At 59.7% G+C, this 26,858-nt stretch overlaps 2 protein-coding genes across 4 annotated transcripts; one reads left to right on the top strand and one right to left on the bottom strand.

Moving 5' to 3' along the window:
- Positions 1-6,358: 6,358 nt before the first annotated feature.
- On the top strand, positions 6,359-10,938 carry CKM (creatine kinase, M-type). Of its 2 annotated transcripts, XM_029065289.1 has the most exons (8): positions 6,360-6,453; positions 7,209-7,428; positions 7,583-7,737; positions 7,867-7,999; positions 8,169-8,340; positions 9,093-9,216; positions 9,361-9,550; positions 10,697-10,938. In XM_029065289.1, exons 2-8 carry the CDS (start codon positions 7,236-7,238, stop codon positions 10,873-10,875), a joined length of 1,146 nt encoding a protein of 381 aa, XP_028921122.1. In that variant the 5' UTR covers positions 6,360-6,453; positions 7,209-7,235; the 3' UTR covers positions 10,876-10,938. The 2 variants fall into 2 exon arrangements, with proteins under 2 accessions (XP_028921121.1, XP_028921122.1); XM_029065288.1 differs by having other exon boundaries at positions 6,359-6,453; positions 7,583-7,999.
- A 463-nt stretch (positions 10,939-11,401) lies between these two features.
- MARK4 (microtubule affinity regulating kinase 4) lies at positions 11,402-19,369 on the bottom strand. 2 transcript variants are annotated; one of them, XM_029065224.1, is made up of 18 exons: positions 19,242-19,369; positions 17,867-18,067; positions 17,690-17,743; positions 16,992-17,040; positions 16,844-16,909; positions 16,664-16,734; positions 16,407-16,463; positions 15,702-15,938; positions 15,298-15,417; positions 14,850-14,949; positions 14,437-14,546; positions 14,190-14,340; positions 13,699-13,913; positions 13,483-13,586; positions 13,100-13,366; positions 12,859-12,938; positions 12,468-12,512; positions 12,195-12,362 (listed from the first exon to the last, which is right to left on the bottom strand). In XM_029065224.1, exons 1-18 carry the CDS (start codon positions 19,293-19,295, stop codon positions 12,292-12,294), a joined length of 2,052 nt encoding a protein of 683 aa, XP_028921057.1. In that variant the 5' UTR covers positions 19,296-19,369; the 3' UTR covers positions 12,195-12,291. The 2 variants fall into 2 exon arrangements, with proteins under 2 accessions (XP_028921056.1, XP_028921057.1); XM_029065223.2 differs by lacking the exon at positions 12,859-12,938 and having other exon boundaries at positions 11,402-12,362.
- Between the last annotated feature and the right edge of the window lie 7,489 nt (positions 19,370-26,858).

The following is a 26,858-nucleotide window of genomic DNA, read 5'->3' as shown; positions in this document are numbered from 1 at the left end:
CCTCATGTATATATTACATTTTGCTTCAGGCCCAACCCCACCCCCGATATTCTGCTCCTCCTCAGGGGCCCCCACCCCCTCCTATATTATGCCTCTTCTCAGGGATGTCCCTGCCCCCACAGGCGCAATCCCGCCTCCTACGAGAGCACGGGCTTGGGAGTCAGGGGACATGAGTTCTAATTCTGCCTCCGCCACTTATTTGCTCTGTGGCCTTGGGCAAGCCGCTTAACTTCTCTGTGCCTCAGTTACCTCATCTGTAAAAAGGGGATGAAGACAGTGAGCCCCACGTGGGGCAACCTGATTACCTTGTATCTACCTCAGAGTTTAGAACAGTGCTCAGCATATAGTAAGCGCTTAACAAATACCATAATAATAATTATTATTATCATGCCACTCCTCAGGTATGGCCACGCCCTTACAGACACATCCCCAACCCTATATTATGCTTCTCCCCCAACACAGCCCGAACCCCAAAGGCATAACTCCTCTCCCCCCACCCCCGACCCCCACAGATTTATGTCTCTCCTCAGGTATGACCCCGCTCCTAAAGGCATAATAATAATAATAATAATGATGATAATGGTGGTATTTGTTAAGTGCTACTATGTGCAAAGCACTGTTCTAAGTCCTGGGGGGATACAAGGTGATCAGGTTGTCCCACATGGGCCTCACAGTTTTAATCCCCATTTTACAGATGAGGGAACTGAGGCCCAGAGAAGTTAAGTGACTTGCCCAAAGTCACATAGCTGGCAGGCAGCGGAGGTGGGATTAGAACCCATGACCTCTGACTCCCAGGCCCGGGCTCTTTCCACTCAGCCATGCTGCATAACCTCACCCCCTCTACTATGCCCCCTCCACAGGCCCAGTTCCACCCAGTTCTGCCCAACTTCTCGTTGGGAAGTCTGAGGGGACTGTGGAGATAGAATGGGGAAGTAGAACTGAGGCTTCCGGGAGGTTTCAGTGAGTGTGCACGACACAGGTGACTGTGTGAAAGACCATGTCCACGATTCGATGTATATATGTAGTAGCAATAGAACAGAGGTTGGCACATAGTAAGCGCTTAACAAATACCATTATTATAATCCACTCATTCATTCATTCATTCAATAGTATTTATTGAGTGCTTACTCTGTGCCGAGCACTGTACTAAGCGCTTGGAATGTACAATTCAGCAACAGATAGATACAGTCCCTGCTCAATGACGGGCTCACAGTCTAATCAAACAATCAGTCATATTATTAGTAGTAGTAGTAGTAATAATAATAATAACTGTGGTATCTTTTAAGCGCTTACTATGTGCCAGGCACTATACTAAGCCCTGCGGTGATTACAAGCAAATCGGGTTGGATAGAGTCCCTGTCCCACATGGGGCTCACAGTCTCAATCCCCTTTTTACAGATGAGATAACTGGGGCACAGAGAAGTGAAGTGGCGTACCGTAGGTCGCACAGCAGACAGGTGGCAGAGCTGGGATTAGAACCCATGACCATCTGACTCCACGGCCTGTATTCTATCTACTACACCATGCTGCTCACTAGCACTTACTGCATGCTGGGCACTATATTAAGCACTTGGGAGAGTACAAACAACGCTATAAAACAGACACCTTCCCTGCCTAAGACTTGCTTACTGTCTAGAAGGAAGACAAACATTAGTATACATAAATAAATCACAGATAAGTACAGAAGTGCTGTGGGGCTGGAGGTGGGGTGGTGAATAAAGGCAGCAAGTCAGGGTGACCCAGAAGGGAGTGGGAAAAGAGAAAATGAGGGCTTAGTCAGGGAAGGTTTCTTGGAAGAGACCTGCCTTCAATAAGGCTTTGGAGGTGGGGAAAGTGATTGTCTGTTGGATAAGCAAAGGGAAGGCGGTCCAGGCCAGAGGCAGGACGTGGGCCTGTAGTAGTAATATTTCTAATCCTGGCTCTGCCACTTGTCTGTTGTATGACCTTGGGCATGTCACTTCATTTCTCGAGGCCACAGTTACCTCATTTGTAAAATGGGGATTGAGACTGTGAGTCCCACAGGGGACAGGGACTGTGTCCAACCTGATGTGCTTGTATCCACCCCAGCACTTAGTTCGGTGCCTGGCCCATACTAAGCACTTAACAAATACCACAATTATTAGTAGTAGTATTATTAGTAGTATTTATTGCATGCCACTGAGTGCGTTGAACTGTACCAAGTAAGTGCTTGGAAAGGTCAAAACAAGACACATATGCTGCCCAAAAGGAGCTTACATTCTAAGGGCGGAGACATTCAAAAAAAGCATTTTCAAACAGAGTAATCAGAAGAAATAATTCTATTTGTTGCCGAATTGTACTTTCAAAGTGCTTAGAACAGTGCTAGGCACATAGTAAGCACTTAACAAATTATTATTATTATTATGCCTCTCCTCAGGTATGGCCACGCCCTGACAGTGCTCTGCATACAGTAGGCGCACAATAAATACGATTGAATGAATGAATAAATGTACACTGAATAAACATTTGTACACAAGTGTTGAGGATGAGTAAGTAGGTACCTAAGTGTGGCTATGTGTGTGAGGCTGTTAAGGCTCATGCCTGTGTGCCTGGGACTCTCTGTATGTGTGCGTGTGTGTTTATGTCTGTCAGTATGTGTGGGACACTGTTCGCGTTCAAAGTGATGGGGAAAAAGCAGCGTGGCTCAGTGGAAAAAGGCCGGGCTTGGGAGTCAGTGGCCATGAGTTCTAATCCCGGCTCCGCCGCTTGCCAGCTATGTGACTTTGGGCAAGTCGCTTCACTTCTCGGTGCCTCAGTGACCTCATCTGTAAAATGGGGATTCAGACTGTGAGCCTCACGTGGGACAATCTGATTACCCTGTATCTACCCCAGCGCTTGGAACAGTGCTCTGCACATAGTAAGCACTTAACAAATACCCACATTATTATTATTATTATTATTACTTCACTTCTCTGTGCCTCAGTGACCTCATCTGTAAAATGGGGATGAAGACTGTGAGTCCCATGTGGGACAACCTGATCACCTTGTATCCCCCACCCGGGGCTTAGAACAGTGCTTTGCACATGGTGAGCGCTTCACAAATACCACCATTATTAAGTGGGCACATGGTAAGCGCTTAACAAATACCCACATTATTATTATTACTTCACTTCTCTGTGCCTCAGTGACCTCATCTGTCAAATGGGGATGAAGACTGTGAGCCCCCCGTGGGACAACGTGATCACCTTGTATCCCCCCCAGAGTTTAGAACAGTGCTTTGCACACAGTAAGCGCTTCACAAATACCACCATGATTATTAAGTGGGCACATAGTAAGCACTTAACAAATACCCACATTATTATTATTACTTCACTTCTCTGTGCCTCAGTGACCTCATCTGTCAAATGGGGATGAAGACTGTGAGCCTCCCGTGGGATAACCCGATCACCTTGTATCCCCCCCAGAGTTTGGAACAGGGCTTTGCACATAGGAAGTGGCTCAGTGGAAAGAGCCTGGGCTTCGGAGTCATAGGTCATGGGTTCGACTCCCAGCTCTGCCACTTGTCAGCTGTGTGACCGTGGGCAAGTCACTTCACTTCTCTGGGCCTCAGTTACCTCATCTGTAAAATGGGGATTCACTGTGAGCCTCACGTGGGACAACCCGATGACCCTGTATCTCCCCCAGCGCTTAGAACAGTGCTCTGCACATAGTAAGCGCTTAACAAATGCCCACATTATTATTATTAGTAAGTGCTTCACAAATACCACCATGATTATTAAGTGGGCACAGAGTAAGCTTAGCTCAATAAATCCTACTGGCGGAACGAAGTGGGGCCGGGGGCCGGAGCCGTGGCTTCGCCCGCGATACCCTCACTGGACAGACGGTGGCGCTGCGGGCGTGGCTCACCTGCGACCGGCCCCGCCCGCGCGGGTCAGGGAGAAGGAGAAGGGGCGGCGGAGGAGGTGGTCGCCCCCCGCCCCATTTCCCCCCCAGCTCCCCTCATGATTTACGACCCTCCCGTCGACCCCGGGGCACTCGGCCCCTAAAAGGCCCAAACCTCAAACCTGGCTGGGGAGGGAGGAGCGGCGAGGGAGCCTCCTCCTAATCCCCCTCCCGCCCCCCAAGGAGAGGGTGGGTAGGCCCGGGGGCGGGTCCGAGCGGGGGGCTCCCCCGAGCTTCGCAGGCAGGGGGGGTCGGGCTATTCTTAGTCTCGGACCAACGAGTCCGGCCCTGCAGGGAAGCAGAAACCCGAGTCGCCGCTAAAAATACCCAGAGTGGTGACATTCGCTCATGGCGTGTCCCTGGCCTGTTCTCGGCTTCCCGGCCCATGCCCTGTCCCCCACAGTGTCCCCTAGACTCTGCCCCTCCGAGCTGTCCTGGGCCCCGATCTGGCCTAGCTCCGTCTGCTCTCCACTGTCCCCCATCCGAGGCTGGAGACAGAGCTGGAGCCCCAGGCCTTCGGGCTTCATCCGCTGTCCAGACCCTCTGCCTCAGTTTCCCCTCAGAGGCTCCAACCTGGGAAACGACTTTTTCCTTGAGGGGGACGGTCCGGATCGGGGCAAACCCGCTGGAGGGGCGAATCTACTGCGGGATGGGGCAGGTCGGACCGGCAGTTGGATCCTTGTGGTGTTTAATCGCTCAGTGACAATAATAATAATGACGATGGCATTTGTTAAGCGCTTACTAAGGTACAAAGCCCTGTTCTAAGCGCTGGGATAAGTATTAGGTAATCAGGTTGTCCCACGTGGGGCTCACAGTCTTAATCCCCGTATTACAAATGAGGTAACAGGCACAGAGAACTCAAGTGACTTGCCCAAAGTCACACAGCTGACAAGCGGTGCAGCCGGGATTTGAACCCATGACCTCTGACTCTCCAGTTCGTGCTCTTTCCACTGAGCCACGCTGCTTCTCTTATTGAGAGCAGAGCACGGTACTAAGTCCTGTGCCTGGGAGAGTACAATGTAACAGAGTCAGTAGACACATTCCCTGCCCACGACAAGTTTATAGTCTAGAGACGGTGAATATGTTTATGTTCATACCCTTACACGCTAGTTGCCCACAAATACTATCACTACTAGTAATTTTTCTCTTGACTGTAGTTTACTTTAGTGTTTGTCAGACCGTGTCTATGAAATCTAGTGTACTCTCCCAAATGCCTAGTACAGTGCTTCGGTATTTGGAACGGTGTTTGTAAGAGGGGGAGAAGAGTGTTGGGAGAGTTTGTCTCGAGATGGGTTTGGGTTGGGGGACTCACCGGAGCCCCAGGGGCGGGAAGGTGGGCAAGGGGCAGTGCCCAAGTGCCCAAACATAGTGTCCCCTGCTGGCGGGGATGACATAGATTGTCCCCCTGGAATACTGTAGTCTCTACTCCCCCACCCCTCAATCAATCAATCAAATGTACTGAGGGCTTACTGAGTTCAGAACACTGCTCCAACCGCTTGGGAGAGTACAAAGTTGGTAGGCACCTTCCCTGCCCACAACAGGCTTGCAGTCCGGAGGAAACAAGCTAACCAAGTTGGACACAGTCCCTGTCCCACACGGACTCCCAGGTGAGAAAACTGAGGCACAGAGAAACTGAGTGACTCGCACAAGGTCACGCGGCAGACAAATAGGAGAGCAGGGATTAGAACCCAGGTTCTTCCCCTTCCAGGCCGGGCTCTATTCACTAGGCCACTCAGCTCTCCCGATTTCCAGATGGGGAGGGGGTTCCCACCCCTGGCCCGAGGGTGGCGGGCACAGGTTTACAGGCTTACAGACCAGAGGAAACAAGCTAACCAGATTGGAAACAGTCCATGTCCCACGTGGACTCTCAGGTGAGGAAACTGAGGCACAGAGAAACTGAGTGACTTGCTCAAGGTCACGCAGCAGACGAGAAGGGGAGCAGGGATTAGAACCCAGGTTCTTCCCCTTCCCAGGCCGGGCTCTATCCATTAGGCCACGCAGTTCTCCCGATTTCCAGATGGGGAGGGGGTTCCGAAGGAGGCGGGCACAGGGTCTCTGGGAGGGACCGAGGGGTGGCGGAGGCTGGGGGTGCTGGGAGACGGAAGGTTTTCGGGCCCGGGGCACGTCCCCTTACCCCTGTCGAGGCCGACCCTCCCTCCCCGCCCGGGGCTCGACAGCCAGCGACCACTCAGCAGTTTTAGGTGGAGTCGATGCCGGGGCGAGGGGAAGAGATTACGCGCCTGGGTTCGCGCCAGGCTCGATTCGGCCATACAAGGCTGGACAGCGACCCACCCTGCGGGTGTTTGTGTGTTGAGGGGGGGCTGCAGGCCCACGTGGTGCGATGCCCGGGTTGGGTTGGGGTTGGGGGGGTGGTTCAGCTTTCCCTCCTCTTGCTGCCCGCCCCCCCCCAGCTAGAATCGCAGCCAGAGCAGGTGACAGTCCCCCCACCCCCCGCTCCCTCCGCCCCCCAGGGACCGCTATAAAGCGCGTAGGCAGAGCTTCCCCCACGGGTCACCGTGACTGTGGGATAAACCAAACCCAGGCCGTTTGCAGGTACCGGACCGGGGGGGCACCGGGCGGTTTCGGGGTCCTGGGGTGCCGAGAGGCCGGAGGGGATTGTGGGGATTGGGGAAAACAGGGTCCTCTAGGGTTGGACAACTGGGGGGGAACGGAGGAATTGGAAGATGGAGGGAATGGGGAAATTGGAGAACTAGAAGAACGAGGGGATCTGGACGCTTCGAGAGGTTAAAACCCTCCGTGTAGACTGTGAGGGTCTGGCTGGGGATTGTCTCTATCTGTGGCCGAACTGTACATTCCAAGCGCTTAGTACAGCGCTCTGCACATAGTAAGCGCTCAATAAATGCTATTGAATGAGTGAATCAATGAGTGAATTAAAAGGACTGGGGAGAGAGGGGGACTGCGTAACCCACTTGCGGGACGGGGCACGCGAGGATCTCCCCAAATCTGGGTCTCTGGGGGAAACAGGACGTGGGCGGCAGGGTTCGAGGTTCCAGAGGTGCGAGGGAGAGCCAGAGGGGCTGGGGTCCTGGCAGCAAGAAGCCGGGGCGCCCCGGTCCCCGGAGCAGCTGACTCAGGGCAAGAGGAGCCGGGAATGCTTCGGAGGGTGTCAGGGGGAGGGACGAGGGGCGGGGGGCGAGGGAGGCGGCAGCTGCGGGGGAGGGGTGGGGCAGAGAGGCTAAAAATAGTCCCGAGGGCAAGGGGTGCCAACCGTCCCCTTCCCCCTTCGTCCCCGGGATTGTCGGGGGAAAGGGGGGGCCGGGGTTTGAGTGTCCCCGCTCTCCCGCCAGGACCGGTCTCCCGCCGCCACCGCCACCATGCCGTTCGGAAACACCCACAACAAATACAAACTGAACTTCAAGCCGGAGGAGGAGTTCCCCGACCTGACCAAGCACAACAATCACATGGCCAAGGTGCTCACCCCGGACCTGTACAAGAAGCTGCGCGACAAGGAAACCCCTAGCGGGTTCACCCTGGACGACATCATCCAGACCGGAGTGGACAACCCCGGTGAGCCCCCCCGCCCCCATCCCCCCGCCCCGAGACCCCGCCCGGACCCCCGTCGGCCGGCCCCTCCTTGCCCCGGGGTCGGGGTGGGGGGCTCCGCGGGGAGGAGCGGCCGGAGGCCTCTGACCTGAGCCTCCGCCGCCGCTCCCTCCCCCAGGACACCCGTTTATCATGACGGTGGGCTGCGTGGCCGGGGACGAGGAGTCGTACGTGGTCTTCAAGGACCTGTTCGACCCCATCATCCAGGACCGCCACGGCGGCTACAAGCCCACGGACAAGCACAAGACGGACCTGAACCACGACAATCTCAAGGTTGGGGAGGAGGGCGGCGGGGGCGCCGGACGGCGGGGGCGGCCAGGTGGGCGGGGGCGGCGGCTAAAGGTCCTTCCCTCCCCTCCCTGCCCCCTCCCCGCTTCTCCCGTTCGCTTCCCGTCCCCCCAGGGCGGCGATGACCTGGACCCCAACTACGTGCTGAGCAGTCGCGTCCGCACGGGCCGCAGCATCAAGGGCTACACGCTGCCCCCACATTGCTCCCGCGGGGAGCGCCGCGCCGTGGAAAAGCTCTCGGTGGACGGTGAGACAACCCCCCCCCCCACACACACTCCGCCGCGACCCCCGTGACCCCGACCCTACCCTCGCCCCCCACCCGCTGCCCGCCCCGGCCCGAGGACGGGCCGCAGGCCGGTCCGGGAGGGAGCAGCACTGACCCCCGGCTCCCTCCCGGTCCCTCGCCCCCTCCTCAGCCCTGAACAGCCTGACGGGCGAGTTCAAGGGTAAGTACTACCCGCTCAAGAGCATGACGGAGCAGGAGCAGCAGCAGCTGATCGACGACCACTTCCTCTTCGACAAGCCCGTGTCCCCCCTGCTGCTGGCCTCCGGCATGGCCAGAGACTGGCCGGACGCCCGTGGCATCTGGTGAGCCCCGCCCAAGGCCCGCCCGGCCGAGCCCTAGGCCCCGCCCCTTCCACGGGCATTGCCCCCTCCCACCGCACCCTCTCTGGGCCCGCCCCTCCCACGCTGATGCCCTGCCAACCCCGGACGCTTCTCCTGGGCTCCATCCCCTGGCCATGCCCCCTGGCCATGCCCCCTGGCCCCGCCCCAGCCCGTCCCCGGCCGCTCCAAGGGCTGAGGGTGGGGCGGGCGGGGGCTGGGCTGGACCCTCATGTTGAGCTCCCCTCGAAAGCATCATCATCATCATCATCATTATCATCATCATCAGTGGTGTTTATTGAGCGCTTCCTATGTGCAGAGCACTGTACTAAGCGCTTGAGAGGAAAACTGCACCGACTTTGGGGAGGAGGGATCTGGAACTGGGAGCCCTTCGGGGCCCCGGCGGCTCTGATCTGCCTCTTCTGACCCCTTGCTGCCCACCTCGCTGAGAAGCAGCGTGGCCTAGTGGAAAGAGTACGGGCCTGGGCCTCGGAGGACCTGAGTTCTAATCCCACTTGTCTTCTGTGTGACCTTGGGCAGGTCACTTAACTTCTCTGTGCCTCAGTCCCCTCATCTGCAAAATGGGGATTCACTACCCATGCTCCCTCCTACTTAGACTCTGAGTCCCGTGTGGGGACCTGATCATCTTGTAACGTTCCCAGCGCTCAGTACGGTGCTTGGCACTTCCTTGGCCCACAACAAAAACCACAGTTCTCACTGTCTCCCACTGCCCCCAGGCACAATGACAACAAGAGCTTCTTGGTGTGGGTGAACGAGGAGGATCATCTCCGGGTCATCTCCATGGAGAAGGGTGGCAACATGAAGGAGGTTTTCCGCCGCTTCTGCGTCGGGCTGCAGAAGGTGACCACTGACCCCTGACCCGAGTCCCCCCTTCCCCCTCCGAGGGGGCGGTGCTGGGGGGAGTCCGGGTCCAGGGTCAGTTTGGGGGTCCTGTCGGGCTCCCCATTCCCCACCCCCACCAGCCTCCACACTGTCGACTCTTAGATTGAGGAAATCTTCAAGAAGGCCGGCCACCCCTTCATGTGGAACGAACATCTGGGCTACGTGCTGACCTGCCCCTCCAACCTTGGCACTGGCCTGCGTGGGGGAGTCCACGTCAAACTGGCCCATCTCAGCAAACATCCCAAATTCGAGGAGATCCTTACTCGCCTGCGGCTGCAGAAACGGGGCACAGGTGCGGCCTCTCCGCCCAGCTCTACCACACCCCTTCTCCCTCCCTGACCCTTCCGCCCCTTCCTCTTACATTCTGTCCAGTGCCACCCACCTCTCACCTTTTCTGCCTATCTCCTGCCCCTGCCTCACTCCCTGTCTCCCCTGTGCCCTCCCTGTCTCCTGTCCCGCCTCCCGCCCCATCCCACTCCGTTTCATTTTTTAGGGCACTTGTTAAATGCTTAGTATGAGTTATACACGGTACTAAACCTTGGGGTAAGTACAAGCTAATCAGGCTAAACACGGTCCACGTCCCACATGGGTCTCACAGTCTTAATCCCCATTCTGCGGATGGGGTAACTGAGGGACAGTGAAGTGACTTGCCCAAGGTCACAACAGACAAATGGGAGAGCCATAGACTGCTCTTCAGGTTCCTCGACACTTCTCTCCCGGGACCCCCGCCCAATTCCAGCTACATGCATTCTGCCCCACCCCTTCTCCCACCTCCTTCCCCATCCCTCTGTTCCCTCCTCCTACCCTGCCCCACATGCTCCTGCCTCACCCTTCACTCATCATCATCTACCTCCTCTCTTCCTCTGACCCACTCATCTCCCCTGCCCACCCGCCCACCTCTTCCTTACCCCTCTTCTTTTCTTGCCGCTCCGGTCTTCCCCATGCCCTCCAGCCATCCTTGCCCAACCCTTCTCCTCCCTCCCCTGCCCACCCCGTTTCTTTTCATCCAGATCCATCCTCACTTCCACCCCGTCTCCCTGCCCTCCCTGACAAGGCCACCAATCGCTGCCAGTCGTCTCCCTCACCGCCCCCCTCCAGTTCCAAGCTGACCCCGTCCCCTTCTCCCTGGCAAGGCCACAATCGCTACCAGCCACTCCCATCACTGCCCCCTCCAGCTCCGAGCTGACCACCGTCTCTTCCTCCCTGGCAAAGCCACCAATCACTGCCAGTCCCTGACCCCCTCCCAGCTCTGAACTGACCCCCTTCCCTTCCCTTCTCCAGCCAGGCCGTCAATCACTGCCAGTTAGGCCCCCCACAGCCCTTCTCCAATTCCGAACTGACCCCCATCCCCTTCTCCTATCTGGCGAGACCATCCACCTCTGCCTGGCCACCCCTCCCACCCCCCAGCTCCGAGCTGACCCCCTGTCTCCCACCCCAGGCGGCGTGGACACAGCAGCCGTGGGCTCCGTGTTTGACGTCTCCAACGCCGACCGCCTGGGCTCCTCGGAAGTGGAGCAGGTGCAGCTGGTGGTGGACGGGGTGAAGCTCATGGTGGAGATGGAGAAGAAACTGGAGAAAGGCCAGTCCATCGACGACATGATTCCCGCCCAGAAATAGGATGGCCCCACCCCCTCTTTGCTCCTCCCACGGAGCTGCATTAAAAGTAGTGTGGGGCCCAGCTGTGTGATTCTGGCTTTCTCGGGGCGGCGCGCACTGGTCTTGGGGGTTGGGGCAGCAGTCGACCGAGGAATTCAAGCCTCAGGGTTCCTAACCCACAGGAGCAACGTTGTCGGAGGAAAGGAAAGATGGGGATTGGAAGTGGGTCGGGGCAGGGGACAGGCTGGGGGTAGGGCCTCTCACCTCAGGGAGGGGTCCAGACTACCTCTACCCCCTTCCCCAGCTGTGGATTTGCCCAAGGGTCCCCATCTCAGGGCCCACGCGCCCCACATTCTGCCCCTGAGAGCTTCCACGGGTGGGTGGAGCAGCGGGGGAGAAGAAGGCGGCGAGGGGTTGGGGGTCTCCTACATTTATTGGTCGGTACAGGAGGGTGGAGGGGTAATAACTTAAAAACCGGAGCGGTGGCAGCGCCTGGTGAGGGCGGGGCACGCCCCGATGGACCCGGGGGGGAGGGGGGGGGGGGAGAGGGGTCTATTTACAGGGTTTGTACAAAGTGCCGGGCCCTGGGAAGGGGGGGGCGGGAGGAGGGAGGCCCAGATACCACGATGTTGGCGGGTGCCTTCCCGGGGTGGGGGGGGAGGGGCGGGGCTGGCAGTATCCCTGAGGAGGGGTGGGGGCTGCACAGCCCCTGGCAGAATGACGGATGGAGGCCCCTCCCCTGGCCTGGCGGCGGGGGGTGGTTTGGGGAGCTGGGGGCAGAGCCGGGCCCCAAGGGAGATGAAGGGAGAAACGGCCATTTGGCCCCCGATCACAGCTGCCAGGAGACCCCCACTGCAAACCCGCCCTGGGCTCGGCTCTGCCGCCACCCCAACACACACATCTGGTTCGGTGGAGCTTAGGGCTGGGAGCTGGAGAGAGATGTGGTGGAGAGTGAGGCGACGGGGGGGCACCCCTCATCTCTCCCAGCCGGCTCAGTCTCGAAGCCCGCTCTGGGTCCCCGCCCCAGCCCGGGAGGTGGGAGACGCAGCCCCCGTTCCCGTCCCCGCGAAGGGTGGGAAGGGGGTCGGGGCCCACGTCTTCGCTGGGGCTGGGGGGCGGGGAACAGGGGATGTGGGGGCGGGGCGGCGGGGCCAGGGCTCCGGCCCTAGAGCTCCAAGTCGTCGGCGATGCGGCTGACCAGCGAGCGGAAGGCCGGGGCCGTGCCCGCCACCCGGCGGAACAGGACCCCGCGCAGGCCGGCCCGCGGCAACTGGCACACCTCCACCTCGAAGTGGGACAGGGGGTCCGGGCCGCCGGCGCCCCCGTGCAGGCAGGACAGCAGGAAGGGCTGAGGCTGGCGGCAGCGGCAGCGTGCGGCGTGTGTGGCGCGGTGCAGGGCGGCCATGAGCGCCTCGGGCGGGCGCGAGCTGGTCAGCTTCACGCTCCAGGGAAATCGGAGCAGCCGGGGGCCGGAGGTGGCTTCCTTCGGAGCCCCAGGTAGATGGCCACTGCGAGGCGGGAGGAGACGGGCGGTTAAGGGGCCGAGGGGGTGGAGGGTCGGCCGGCCGGGGGTGGAGGTCGCAGGGGACGGAAGATCGGGGGGGGGTTCTTACCTTGTGATCTCAGGTCCCCCGATTCTCTCAGGTTCGTCTGCGACCCTGGGGACAGGGAGTGTCCTATGACTGTGGCTTGCCCCGGGGCCTGACCCCCCCTCCTGCCTCACTCTTCGTTTCCCTCAACGGACCCCAGACGCCCCTACCGGGCTCGGGCCACCTCTGTGGGGGACCCATGAGGGTTGCCACGTTTCTGGGCTCCTGACCTGACCCGGGGCTGGGGGGCAGGGCAGGGGCCCAGCTGCACTCAGCCTGGCTGTTAGTGGAAGATAGGAGGAGGAGGGGGAGCAGAGATAGAGACCAGGCAGCGACAGAGAGACAGAGAGACAGAGAAGTGGACAGGAAGCCCCCTTCGGGGGACAGAGGGCGGGAGGGGACAGGGAAGACTTACGGATCTTGGATCCCTGGGGCAGGGCCGCACCCGACACACAGCGGTTTGAACTCTGCCGCTTGGACGGGTCGAGAGTGACCCTGCGGGGGCAGGGGAGGTGGGAGGGGGGCAAAGGAGGGGCAAAAGGCAAGGAGCAGAGAGCGGAGAGGTCAGCAGTCAGAGGCCACAGGAGGCTGAGCGTGGGTCCGGCCCCCACCCCACCCCCGCCCCCGCCGGCCCCCCGGGGAGCCACCGTCCTCACCTGCGGGTCAGCTTAGAGGTGAGCTTGCTGAAGAGGTTGGCGGCGGGCCGGCTGCGGCCAGGGGGTAGCGGCGAGGCCTCGTGCGACAGGGTGGGCGAGGCGGGGGGGCCGTTCTGCACAGCCGCCCCCCCGCGGCGGTCCCGCACCTGCCCTCCGTGGAAGGTGCTGCGCAGGGTGGAGCCGCGGGACAGGCGGCTGCGGTCGCCCGAGGCGGGCGCCAGACTGTGGCTGGACGGAGAGGCAGGCGGTACCCTTGGGGGTCCAGAGCTGGGGGAGGAAGGGGGAATCAGATCCCCCCCAACCCAACCCCCGGCCACGGTCCCCGGCCCTCCCTCTCCGCTCCCTCTCCCCAATCCCATCTCCCCCCAACCCCTGCCCCGTACCTGTTCTCTTTGCCGTTGGGAAGCAGGGAGGGGCGCTCGGAGCCTGGGCGCTCAGTACATACATACGTGTTCCTACGGGTCATTGCGCTGGGGGGGAGGTTATTCTGCAGGCACAGCATGGGGAAGAGGGTGAGGGGGCACAGCAGTGGGGGAACCAAAAGAGCACAGAATTGGGGGGGGGGGCCGAGGGGCCCAGCATGGACCCTGAGCACTCACGGGGGGACCGGCGCTGTCCTTGTGCCGCTCTGGGATCTCCGCTTTGTTGGGGTTGTGAGCGCTGCTGACCATGGGGCTGGGAGGGGGCAGGCCCCGGCTCCCGCCCACCGTACTGCAGCTGGTCTTACGGGACGGTAGCCGTTCCTCCTTCAGTTCGGCCTCCCCCGTGCCTGTGGGGCTGCGCTTGGGGTGCAGAGGCGCAGGGGAGGGGCCGCCTGTGGAGGGGAGGGATTGCCCACCGATCAGTGCCCTCAGGCCTCTTGCCAGTCAGCCCTCCCTGGGGAGAGAGGGCGTGAGGGATGGGGGGAAGTGGATGAGGGGAGAGGATGGGACGAAGGGATGAGGGAAGGGAATGAGGGGAGGGGCCTGGCAGTCACGAGGTTTCAGTCGCTGAAAATCGCCCCACCCCACCCCACCCACTCGCTGCATTCAGGGAGTTGGCCTTTCCCCAGGTGAGGGAAAGAGAGCAAGGACCAGGGGTCGAGACTCACAAAAGTCGCTGTGCCGGCGCTGCCGGTGGTACGTGGAGCCGCGCTGACCTTTGCTGTGGCCAGAACCGGACCCTTTGGCCGTGCCGTTGCCTTCGCTGGGCGCCCGCACCCGGGCCAGGGCCAGGCCAGGGGCCCCCCGGTCCCCGCCCTCCTGTGGGGTCCACAGTCACAGTCTGAGCCTGAAGCAGTCTGGGGTCCGCCCCCGCCGGGCCCCGCCCCTAGTCCCACCCCGCCCCACCTGGCCTACCTCGTTCTTCCTGCCCAGCAGGAGGTAGGTGGCAGTGACCTCGTTGTATTTCTGGTTGTTCAGCGCCTCTTTGATCTCCTCCCTCGAGTAGCCCATCCCCACCATGACCTCTAGGGATGGGGTAGATGGAGGGGCCAGGGGGCTCAGAATCGTGCCCGCACTCCTCCCTCCACCCCCCCGCACGGTGCCCATCCTGCAGCATTCCGTGCCCCCACACCTCGCAAGAGGATCTGTATCCCCTTAATCCTCAGTCTCCATCCTCGAGTAGCCCATCCCCACTATGACCTCTGGGGACGGGGAAGGAGGAGGGGAGAGACAGGGGGCTGAGAATCCCGCCCTCAAGCCCACCCTGCGGCCGGCGCAGTGCCCATCCCACGGCGTTCCATATGACCCCCCATCTCCCTGCCCCGCACCGATTCGCTTCGTGTCCCCATAATCCTCCTCGGGCTCCTTGTACGGCCTCAGCTCCTCCCCCTCGTAGCCGATGTTGATCCACTTGTCCTTCATGATTTGCTGGGGGAAGGGGGCAGGGGTCAGAACCCCCCTCCCGACCCAGGCCGCCCCCTCCCCTGCCGCGTCTAGGGCCCCAACACCCTGTAATTAGCCTCCAGGCTTATTAGCTAATTGCTGTTTCCGCCTCGTTGCCGCCTGGGACGGAAATCTGTCCCGTGGGAGGGAAGCTTAGTTCCCCACGCCCCACTCTACCCTGTCCAGTTCAGCCGGATGACACGACACGGGCCTCCCCGCCAGAGGACCTCTACAGGGCCGGGGGAAGGGGGTCGCGAGTGGGGGGGAGGGGGCTGGGGGCGCTGCCAGGTGGATGATGGGGCGGGGCCAGGACGGGGGCAGATGCAGCCTCACCTCCAGGGGGCAGCGCTTGGCGGGGTTCAGGACTAGGAAGCGGCGCAGGATGCTCTCGCAGTCCGTGGACATGTAGAAGGGGACGCGGTACTTGCCCCGCAACACCCGTTCCCGCAGCTCCTGGCGGGGAGGGGAGGGGGGGTGTTCTGAGTGAAGGAGTCCCCTTGGGGCCGACCCGTTCCTCTGCAGCTCCCACCAACCCCACACCGGCCTGCTCCTCAGTAGTGCAGACAGGCACTACTCCTCTACTCCTAAGAGCGCCGTGCTCTCTCGATCCCCCCTTGGCCTCCCAACCCTCCCATACGGCCCTTTCTTCCCCCATGAGGGGGTCTTTCGGCCCCTCTTTGCCCCTCCCTCTCTCCTAGGCGGGGGTCTCATCCCCCTAGGTCCCCTCCCCTGCTCACTTTGAGGTTCTGGCCATCAAAGGGCAGCGAGCCGCTGACCAGGGTGTACAGGATGACCCCCAGACTCCAGATGTCCACCTCAGGGCCATCGTACTTTTTGCCCTGGAAGAGTTCAGGGGCGGCGTAGGGGGGGCTCCCACAGAACGTGTCCAGCTTGGAGCCCAACGTGAACTCGTTGCTGAACCCGAAATCTGCGATCTTGATGTTGGCGTCAGCATCCAGCAGCAGGTTCTCGGCCTGTGGGCAGAGTCAGATGGGGCGCCGGGCTGGGCCAAATAATAATAATAATGATGGTATTTGTTAAGCGCTTACTACGTGCCAAGCCCTGTTCTAAGCACTGGGATAAATACAAGGTTATCAGGTTGTCCCACGTGGGGCTCGCAGTCAATCCCCATTGTACAGATGAGGTAACTGAGGCACAGAGAAGTTAAGTGACTTGACCTAAGTCACATAGGTGACAAGTGGTGGGCTGGGATTAGAACACATGACCTTTGACTCCCAAGCCCGGGCTCTTTCCACTGAGCCACGCTGCTCCCACAGTGGGAGGCGTGGCTGGACTCGAGGAGGCGGCGGTGGGGACAAGCGGGCCCAAGCGGGGTAAGTAGGAAGGGGCAAGATGGGGGAGTGGCTGGGGCCCTCGGCAGGCTGGGTTGAGCAGCAGTAGCAGGTCACGGGTGGGAGAGAGGCGAGGGGCGGCGGCCGCACCTTGAGGTCCCTGTGAACGATGTTCTTCTGGTGACAGTAGTGCACGGCCGACACAATCTGAGGACGGGACAGGACCAAGCTCAACCCTGGGTCTCCCTACAGCCCCGACCTCCAGATCCAACCCTACCGCTCCCTGCCGCTCATTCATTCAGTCGTATTTATTAAGCACTTCTTGTGTTCACAGCAGCCAGCAGCATACACACGCAGGCACATACACACACATACACATATGCGCAAGTGCACCCCGTGACCCTGACCTGGCGGAACTTGGCCCTGGCCTCTTTCTCCTTCATGCGTCCGTGGGACACGAGGTAGTCAAAAACTTCCCCTGAGGACAGACAGGATGGGTGAGGGGGTTAGGACTGGGTGAGGGAGACCTCCAAGGGGTGGGAAAGCGGGTGATGGGGAAGAATACAGGGGTGAGAGGTGATCCTCACCGGCGCTGGCGTATTCCATCACCAGGTACAGCGTCTTCTCCGTCTCAATCACCTCAAACAGCTTCACTGCAACAGCCCCAGGGTCAGCGTTCCTGCCCCCGCCCCTGGCCCCAACCCCTCCCGCCCCCCGGCACCCGCCGCGGCTCACCGATGTTGGGGTGGTTCAGGCCTTTCATGATGCGGACCTCACGGAACAGCTGCAGGGAGGGGTGGGGGGGACACGGCTGGAGCCAGGCCGGGACTAGGGGAGCGGTGGGAGGGAGACAGCCCCAGGGCCTGCGTCCGGGAGCTGACACGTGGGGCAGAGCTCAAGGTGCCCCAACAGGATTGAGAAGAGATTGGCCTAGGGACCCCCCTTGGAGTCTCCTGGAGGCAGGGTGAGGGTGGTACTTCCTTTCACCCTCCCTGCCCCAGCCCGCCCCAGCTGCCATTCTAGGGTGAAGTGGGGAAAGAGAGAATGGGAGGGGAAGGAATAGAAGAGGAGAAGGCATTAAGGGGAAGGGAAGAGGAAGAGAGGAAGGGAGGGAGGGAGGGAGGGAGGGAGGGAGGGAGGGAGGGAGGGAGGAAGGAAGGAAGGAAGGAAGGAAGGAAGGAAGGAAGGAAGGAAGGAAGGAAGGAAGGAAGGAAGGAAGGAAGGAAGGAAGGAAGGAAGGAAGGAAGGAAGGAAGGAAGGGGAATTGGAAGAAGGGGAGGAAGGGAAAGATGAGGATGGATGGGAGGGAAAGGGGTGGGAGATGAAGGGAAAGAGGAAAGGAGCAGAAGAGGAGAATGAGGGAGAGAAAGAGAAGTGGGGGGAGGAAGAGGGAAAGAAGACGGGCTCCAAGATCTCATCGCAGAGGCCCTCACCTTCTGGAGGCTGCTGGGGTTCAGCTGAGTCTTGTCAATGATTTTGATGGCGACCTAGGCGGAGACACAGCCCCCCCTCAGAGGTGCAGTCGTCCCCGTCCCCCCCAGCTCCCCGGACCTGGGGTCCCCCGGCCCCCCAGCCCCTCAGAGACACGAGGGGGCCCCGCCCCGCCCCACCTCGCGGCCGGTGAGCACGTGCCGGGCCAGCTTGACCTTGGCGAAGTTCCCTTTGCCGATGGTGCGCAGGAGCCGGTAGCTGCCCACGTGGGGCTGCTCCTCGGGGCCGGAGGCGATGGAGCTGCGGCAGCGGGCGCCCAGCGAGCGGCTGGACCACGACGGACCCTTGTCCGAAGAGCGGCTGCCCCCTAGTGGGGGGTGCTGGCGGGGGGGGGCGGGGGGGAAAGGGGTCAGCCCGGGCCCAGGACCGGTGTCCACGCGAGCCTCGACTCGCACGAGGGAGTTGAGCTCGCCGGCCCCCCGCCCCGCCACCCACCGCCTGGCCCCTGGCGGTTCCAGAGGGCAAGGCCGGGCAGGGCCCTGCAAGGCCAAACAGGAGAGCAGAGGGGTGCGCTCCCGGAAACGGCAGGTCCGGAGGTGCTGGGACCGGACCCGTAGCACCTGGCGGCCTGTCTACTAGGCCCCTGTGGGCCCTGGGTCTTCCCAGATGCGCCCGTCCACTCCGAGGGGACGGAGCAGGGGAGAGGAGGAGGGAGGAAGGCCGGGGACCCAGAACTCCCCGTGTGGCATGGCTGCTCTGCCCCCGGGACTCCCGAGGGCTCAGGAATGGGGGGGACGGGACGCCACCACCAGTGGGAATCTGCTTCTATCCCTGACCCACCCCTGCCTCGGTTTCCCTGAGGATTCCTCAGGGGCCGAGGGGAGAGGTAAAGGTCGGTCCGGTCTGGGGGCCGGGGGGGTGAAGGGGGTCCGAGGAGGGTGGTTGGAGGGGGGGCGCGGTATAGGGGGGTGGTGCTGGCACCATCTGGCCATCCCCCCCCACCCAGCGAGCCGTGCCTCGGGGAATGCCGTTGCTAGGGAACCGCGGCTGCAAGGGGTGGCGAGGGGACCCCGGGGAACGGAGGTTCCCGCGGCGATGGCGTCACGGGGGACCCAGTCAAGGGTCAGGGTGGCTGGGGGGGGCGCAGGACCCCCATGCGTGACAGACACGGGGTCGTAGTCACGAGGGCGTGGGGGGACGACGAGGACACGGGCTCGGGAGCCTGGCCTTGAGGGGGCAGATAAGGCGGGGGGGGGGTCCCGGCGACGGGGGGGAGGGGGGCGGTCCATGCCTCCGCTCCTCCTCCTCCCCCAGCTCGCTGCGGCCGGTCAGTTCCGCTCCTCCCTCCCCCACCCCTCCGGCCCCTCCTCTGCGGCCTTCAACCTCATCGGCTGGGCGAGGGGCGCGCTGGCCCCCGGCCGCGCCCCGCACCCCCTCCCCCCCGCCCCGCACCCCCTCCGCGGCCTTGGGGCCGCTCTCCCGGCCCCGTCAGGCCCTGCCGGGGGCTCCCGGTCCGTCCCCCCCGCCACCCCCAGCGGCAGGGCCCCGCCTCACCGTGTCCGAGTTGCGCTCGTTGCCCGGGACCAGCGCTGTGCGTGAAGAAGACATCTTCGGCCGGGGCCGGGCCCAGGACCGGGACCGGAGCCGGGCTGGGCCGCCGTGATCCGGGGGCTGAGGCTCGGGGCCGGGGAGCCGGTCCGGGCGGGCGGGCGGGGAGGGAGGGAGGGAGGGAGAGGGGTCCGGGGGTCCGGGAGCTCGGGGTCTCCCCGCAGGGCCGCCCCCTCCCGTCCCCGTCCCCGTCCCGTGCCCCCGGCCCCGCTCCCCGCGCCGTCCCAGGCCCTGCCCGGTGCGCTCCTCTCTCCTCCGGCCGCACACAAAGGCCGAGGCCGAGGCCGGGCGGGGCTGGGGGCTGCGGCGGGGGCGGGGGCCGGGCCGGGGGTCGGGCCGGGGCCGAGGAGGGGCCCGGGGGCCGGGCCCGGGCCGGGGACCGGCGGCGGCGGGGGGAGGCGGCTTCTCTACCCCCGCAGTTGCCGCCCGGGGGGGAGGGGCGACTGTTAGCGCCCCCGGGGCGGCGGGGGTCCGGTGGGCAGCGCCATGGGCGGGGGGCGGGGGGGCGCGGGCCGGGCCCGGCGGCGGAGGCTCCGGCGGCGACGGCGGCGGCGGGGACGGGAAGGAAGAGACGTCAGGAGGAGGGAGGGGGGACCGGGGCGGGGCGGGGGCCTGCGAGGAGCGACCCCTCCCCTCCCCCCGCCCCTTCCTTAAAGGCGCAGGCACCGGCCGCCGCCGGAGGCCGGGAGCCGGTCCGGGGTGCGGACCCCGGGACCCCCTCCCCGCTTCCCGGGCCCTGCTCCCGGAGCCCAGACACCCAACCCTGCAGCCACAGAGGAAGAGGAAGGAGGGAGGAGGAAGAGGAGGGGCGCGGGAGGATCACAACGTGCATGTCGGGGGGGGGGGGGGGGGGAGGGTTGACCCCGAACGGGGGCGGGGGGGCGGGGATCAGGCCCGGTACCGTCCCCGGATCAGGCCATCCTCCCTCGCACACACTGTCTGCTCGCACACCTCACACAGTGGACACTGCCGCCCTCTACTCTCACCTAGTGAACGCACACGCTGCACTCAGGCACCCCACAATCGCACACCCGCTGTACACTCCCACCCCACACACCCTGCACACCTACACCCTCCGCACACTCCGCGCTCACTCAGTACACACCGCGCACACTGCCCACTTACACGCCGTACATTTACCCACTTCCCACAGGCCGCGCTCTCACACCCTACACATCACGCACTCCGCCTATCTACCCACCGCACACTCCCACGCTCCCACTCCTGCCTTTCCCTCTGTCACGCACACCTGCTCACTGCCCGACGGACACCGACGCCCGCTCATCCTCATGCAGGGACTCACCCAGAGACACTCAGATACGCTCATGCCAAAACACACACGCACACCAACACACGAATGTCACACAGTCTCACACCTGCACTCAGACATTCAGCCAGCCAGACTCTGACTCATCATCCCCGGAGCTCTGAGGCCTGAAACCCCGCTGCTGGAGGCCCCAAACCTGGCCGGGGTCTATCCAGGCGGTCCCCCGGGGACCCTCCCTCGGTCCTCACAACTGCCCCAGCCGCAGAACCTCGGTCGGCTCCTCTTTCGAGGCCGGGCTGGAGAACCTCGACGTCGCCCTGACTTGCTCCCTTTATTCGCCCCCGCCAGAGCCCCTCGGCATTTATGGACATAACGTCTGTCTCTCCCTCTAAAGTGTAGGTTCATCAGAGAAGCAGCGTGGTTCAGTGGAAAGAGCCCGGGCCGGGGAGTCAGAGGTCGTGGGTTCTAATCCCGGCTCCGCCGCTTGTCAGCTGTGTGACCTTGGGCAAGTCACTTCACTTCTCTGTGCCTCTGTTACCTCATCTGTAAAATGGGGATTAAGACTGTGAGCCTCACGTGGGACGACCTGATGACCCTGTATCTACCCCAGCGCTTAGTATAGTGCTCTGCACATAGTAAGCGCTTAGCAAATACCAACATCATGGGCGGGGGACCCGTCTATTATATCGTTGTGATGTCCTCTCCCAGGCGCTCAGTACAGTGCTCCGCATACAATAAGCGCTCAATAGGTACCACCGAGTCGGGCCAGGTCGGTGGCCCCCTTGCGGGGGTCGTGGGAATCACCCCGGCCCGGCCGCTGGCCTCTGCCGCCCCCTGGCGGCCGTCCCCCGCCAGGCTCGGCTCCGGCCCCTGCGGAGCTTGAGAGGCGCCCCAAAAAGCCAGCGGCGGAGCCCCCGGGGTCGCCTGCCGGGCTCCTCTCAGCTCTCCCCCGCCCCAACCCTTCGGGGACTCCGGCCACGTCCTGCCTCACCCGCAACCCGGCCCGCCTCTCCTGGGCCTTCTTCCATCAATCAATAAATCAACGGGATTTATTGAGCTCTGTGTGCAGAGGACCCTACTGAACCCTTGGGAGAATACAATAGAACAGAGTTGGGGGACACTTTCCCTGATGATGATGATGATGATGATGATGGCATTTGTTAAGCGCTTACTATGTGCAAAGTACTGTTCTAAGCGCTGGAGAGGATACAAGGTGATCAGGTTGTCCCACATGGGGCGCACAGTCTTCATCCCCATTTTACAGATGATGTAACTGAGGCACAGAGAAGTTAAGTGACTGGCCCAAAGTCACACAGCTGGCAAGCGGCAGAACTGCGATATGAACCCATGACCTCTGGCTCCTAAGTCCATGCTCTTTCCACTGAGCCACGCTGCTTCCCTGCCCACAGTGAGCTTACGTCTCCCGCCTCGTGGTTTACCCAGTAAGGGCTCTCAATAAATACAATTGATAGAGTGATGATCTTTCCCCTCCCTGCCTCCCAAACCAGCTGTCCTTACCGCCAAAGCTGTCTAAAATGTCTCCCCTTCAGGAGACCTTCCGAGATTGAGAGGAGGAGGAATAGAAATAATAGCATTTACTGAGCGCCAACTTGATGTGGGGAACTGTATTAGCCACTTGGGAAGTATGGAATAAAGTGATCAGTCAATCGCATATACTGAGCACTTACCGTGTGTCCAGAGTACTGTACTAAGTGCTTGGGAGAGTACAGTAGAGCCATTTCAGCATGGCTCAGTGGCAAGAGCCTGGGCTTGGGAGTCAGAGGTCATAGGTTCAAATCCCGGCTCTGCCACTTGTCAGCTGTGTGACTTTGGGCCAGTCACTTAACTTCTCTGGGCCTCAGTTACCTCATCTGTAAAATGGGGATGGAGAGTGTGAGCCCCACGTGGGACAGGAACTGTGTCCAACCCGATCTGCTTGTATCCACCCCAGCGCTTAGTACAGTGCCTGGCACATAGTTAAGCGCTTAACAAATACCATAATAATAATAATAATGATTATTATTATTATTATGTGCAGAGCACTGTATTAAGGGCTTGGGAGAGTAGAGTGTAACATACACATTCCCTGCCCATCACAGGCTTACAGTCTACAGCGGGAGAAAGATATTAATATAAATAAATACAGCTAGCAGCCCCTTAGGGCAGGGACAAAAGTTCCTCCTCCCTCTTGGCCCCCAGCATCAGGTCATGGGTTCTAATGCCGGCTCTGCCACTTGTCTGCTGTGTGACCTTGGGCAAGTCAATTCATTTCTCTGGGACTCAGTTACCTCATCTGTAAAATGGGGATTGAGACTGTGAGCCTCACTTGGGACTATGTCCAACCCGATTTGTTTGCATCTCCCCCCGTGCTTAGTACAGTGCCTGGCTCATAGTAACTACCTAACAAATACCACAATTATTATTCTTGTTATTAGCCCTGGGCCCACCAGCAGGAGACTCAGGGCACCTAGGGGCACTGGGGTCCAATCCCCCCTAAAACTCTCACTAGTGGTGGTGTGTGGGAAATGGGCAATGCTGCCAGGGGGCCCAACCCAGGGGACTCATCTGCCCCAATCCTTTCCCCAGCCCCTCTCTGCCTTGCCCCAACCCTTCTGGACCATCCATCCCCTTCCCATCCCCTCAGCACTGTACTCGTCCGCTCAACTGTATATATTTTCATTACCCTATTTATTTTGTTAATGAGATGTACATCACCTTGATTCTATTTATTTGCTATTGTTTTAATGAGATGTTCATCCCCTTGATCCTATTTATTGCTATTGTTCTTGTCTGTCTGTCTCCCCCGATTAGACTATAAGCCCATCAAAGGGCAGGGACTGTCTCTATCTGTTACCGATTTGTACATTCCAAGCGCTTAGTACAGTGCTCTGCATATAGTAAGCACTCAATAAATACTATTGAATGAATGAATGAATGAATGACCAGCTCCACTCCTCATAGGGAAGCAGCAAGGCGTAGTGGCTAGAGCACTGGCCTGGGAGCCATAAGTCATGAGTTCTAATTCCAGCTCCACCACTTGTCTGCTGTGTGACCTTAGGAAAGTCACTTCACTTCTCTGTGCCTCAGTTACCTCACCTTTAAAATGGGGATTGAGACTGTGAGCCCCACGTTGGACAGGGACTGGGTCCAACCTGATACGCTTGTATGCACTCCAGTGCTTAGTACAGTGCCTGGCACATAGTAAGCACTTAATAAATACCCTAATTGTTATTATTATAACCCCTCCTCAACTGAGCAGCCCAGCCCCACCCCCAGCCTCCCCTATGATCCCTTGCAGCCCCATGCCCATCCCCAGACTCCACCAGGGCTGCCCTGACCACCACCAGCCCTGACGTCCTGCCTTCAGCCCCCCCCCACCACTATGCCATAGCGGGTGGGGGAGCCCAGGGTTACAAAGTTGGAGACCCAAGCCCAAGGCCTGTTCATGTCCTGCCAAGGAGCCCCTTCCCAATGACCCCCACCCCACCCAAGCCCTGGCAGCCTACCCCAACAGCCTTCAGTGATCCAGGCTTCCTCTCCACTCGCAGATAGTGACCGCCCAGAGCTATCAATTATATTTAGTAAGTGTTTACTGTGTGCAGGGCATTGTACTAAGCACTTGGGAGAGTACAGTGCAACAGAGTTAGTAGGCAGGTTCCCTGCCCAAAAGGAGCTTTTAGAATGGAGACTGGTATTAAAATAAATTATGGATATATATATATAAATGATGGGGAAGAGAGGGTGGGGTGAATATCAAGGTTTTGAAGGGGACAGATCCAAGTTCAAGAGTGACGCAGAAGGAAAGGAGAGGGAGTAGGGGAAACGAAAGCTTTGTCAAGGTAGGCTAAGCCCTCCCCAAAGAACCCCCAGTGGTTGCCCATCCACCTCCACTTCAAACAGAAATTCCTTACCATCAGCTTTAAAGCACTCAATCACCTTATCCCCTCCTACTTTACCTCCCTGATTTGCTACTAACAACCCAGCCCACACACTTCGCTCCTCTAATGCCAACCTTCTCACTGTACCTCGATCTCATCTATCTCACCATCGACCTCCCGCCCACATCCTGCCTCTCCTGCCTGGAACACCCTCCCTCTTCATATCTGACAGAAGTTCACTCTACCCACCTTCTAAGCCAACCTGAAATCACATCTCCTCCAAGAGGCCTTCTCTAACTAAGCCCCATAGCCCTTATATACCTATCCATAATTTTATTTATTTATGTCTCTCTCCCCCTCTAGACTGTAAGCTCACTGTGGGCAGGGAATGTGTCTGCCAACTCTGTTATATTATACTCTCCCAAACGCTTAGTACAGTGCTCTGTACCAACTGACTGATTGCTCCGTACATAGTGAGGGCTCAATACAGTTGATTGATTGATTGAAGCCCTCTTGGAGGCGATGTGATTTTTAATAAGGATTCAAAGGTGGGGAGAACGATGGTCTGTCGGATATAAAGGGGGAGAATTCCAGGCCAGAGGCAGGACGTGGGCAAGGGGTGGGTGCTAAGATAGACGAGATCAAGGTATAGTGAACACGTTGGCATTAGAAGAGTCAAGTGTGTGGATTGGGCTGTAATAGGAAATCAGGGAGGTGAGGTAGGAGGAGGTCACCTGATTGAATGCTTTAAAGCCAAGGGTGAGGAGTTTCTGTTTGATATGGAGGGATGGGATATTAATGACTATCTCCCTGCTAGATTATCCGCTGCTTTTTCTGTCCTCTGCCACACGTGCCCCCTACACTGCCCTGATAATAATAATTATCATGGTACTTAAGTGCTTACTATGTGCCAAGCACTGTTCTAAGGCTCTGGGGTAGATACAAGATAATCAGTTTGGACACAGTCCCTGTCCCACATTCCATCCATCCATCCATCCATCCATCCATCCATCCATCCATCCATCCATTCATTCAATCGTATTTATTGAGCGCTTACTATGTGCAGAGCACTGTACTAAGTGCACGGAAAAGTACAATCTACCAATAAACAGGCAAATTCCCTGCCCACAGTGAGCTTACAGTCTGCGGGGGAGACACATGAATATAAATAAATAAATAAATAAATAAATAAATAAATAAATAAATAAATAAACAAACAGATATGTACATAAAGTGCTGCCGGGCCCGGGAGGGGGATGAATCAAGGAAGCAAGTCAGGGCAATGCAGAAGGAAGTGGGGAAAGAGGAAAGGGGGGCTTAGTCAGGGAAGGTCTTTTGGAGGAGATTCATTCATTCATTTAATCGTATTTATTGTTACTCTGTGCAGTGCACTGTAGTAAGGGCTTGGAAAGTACAATCTGGCAACAAATAAAGACAATCCCTACCCAACAAAGACCTCACAGTCTAGAAGGGGGGAAACAAATAACAAAACAAACGAAAACAAGTAGATGGGCATCAATAGCATCAGTATAAAGAAACAGAATTCTAGATATATACACATCATTAATAAAATAAATAGAATAATATGTACATATATACACAAGTGCTGTGGGGCGGGGAGGGGGGTAGAGCGGAGGGAGGAAGTCGGGGAGAAGGAGCAGAGGAACAGGGGGTCTCAGTCTGGGAAGGCCTTCTGGAGGAGGTGAGGTTTCAGGGCCTTCAATAAGGCTTTGAAGGAGGGGGAGAAGAATTGTCTGTCGGATTTGTGGAGGTCAGGGGTTCCAAGCCAGAGGGAGGACGTGGGTGAGGGGTCGACAGTGAGTTAGATAGATAGATGGAGGTACAGTGAGAAGGTTAACGTTAGAGGAGCGAAGCGTGCGGGCAGGGTTGTAGTGGGGTGAGTTAGGAGAGGGCAAGGTAATCGACTGCTTTAAAGCCAACGGTGAGGAGTTTTTGTCGGATACGGAGGTGGATGGGCAACCACACACGGAGTTCACGGACTTACTCCCCATTTTCCAGATGAGGGAACTGAGGCCCAGAGGAGTGAAGTGAGTTGCCCAAGGTCACACAGCCGCCAAGTGGCCGAGTCGGGATGAGAACCCAGCTCCGGCCAGTAAGCCATGCTGCTTCTCCTGCTGCTGATCCCCTGCCCTCCCCGTCCAGTGCAACGGGCCGGGCCCCAAGGGGTTCGGGACGGGCAGAGCCACGGTGGCCTTTTCCGGTAGGGGCCCCGCTGGGCTCGTATCCGCCGCCTTCAGACAGATACGGCCCTTCCCGCCTCCTCCCCCCGGGGGGCCTCCGACAGCTCGCAGGGAGGGGGAGGAGCTTCCTGCCAGGAAATTGACACCTCCTGCCCCCCCTCCTGCCCCCCCGACCCCCCTTTCCCCCCCGCACCGCCTGCTCCCATTGCTAGCAGGA

The sequence above is a fragment of the Ornithorhynchus anatinus genome, chromosome 5, assembly GCF_004115215.2.
Source record: "Ornithorhynchus anatinus isolate Pmale09 chromosome 5, mOrnAna1.pri.v4, whole genome shotgun sequence".
Lineage (NCBI taxonomy): Eukaryota > Metazoa > Chordata > Mammalia > Monotremata > Ornithorhynchidae > Ornithorhynchus > Ornithorhynchus anatinus.
Note: the sequence above shows the minus strand (reverse complement) of the source record. Positions and strands in the feature narration are given on the sequence as shown.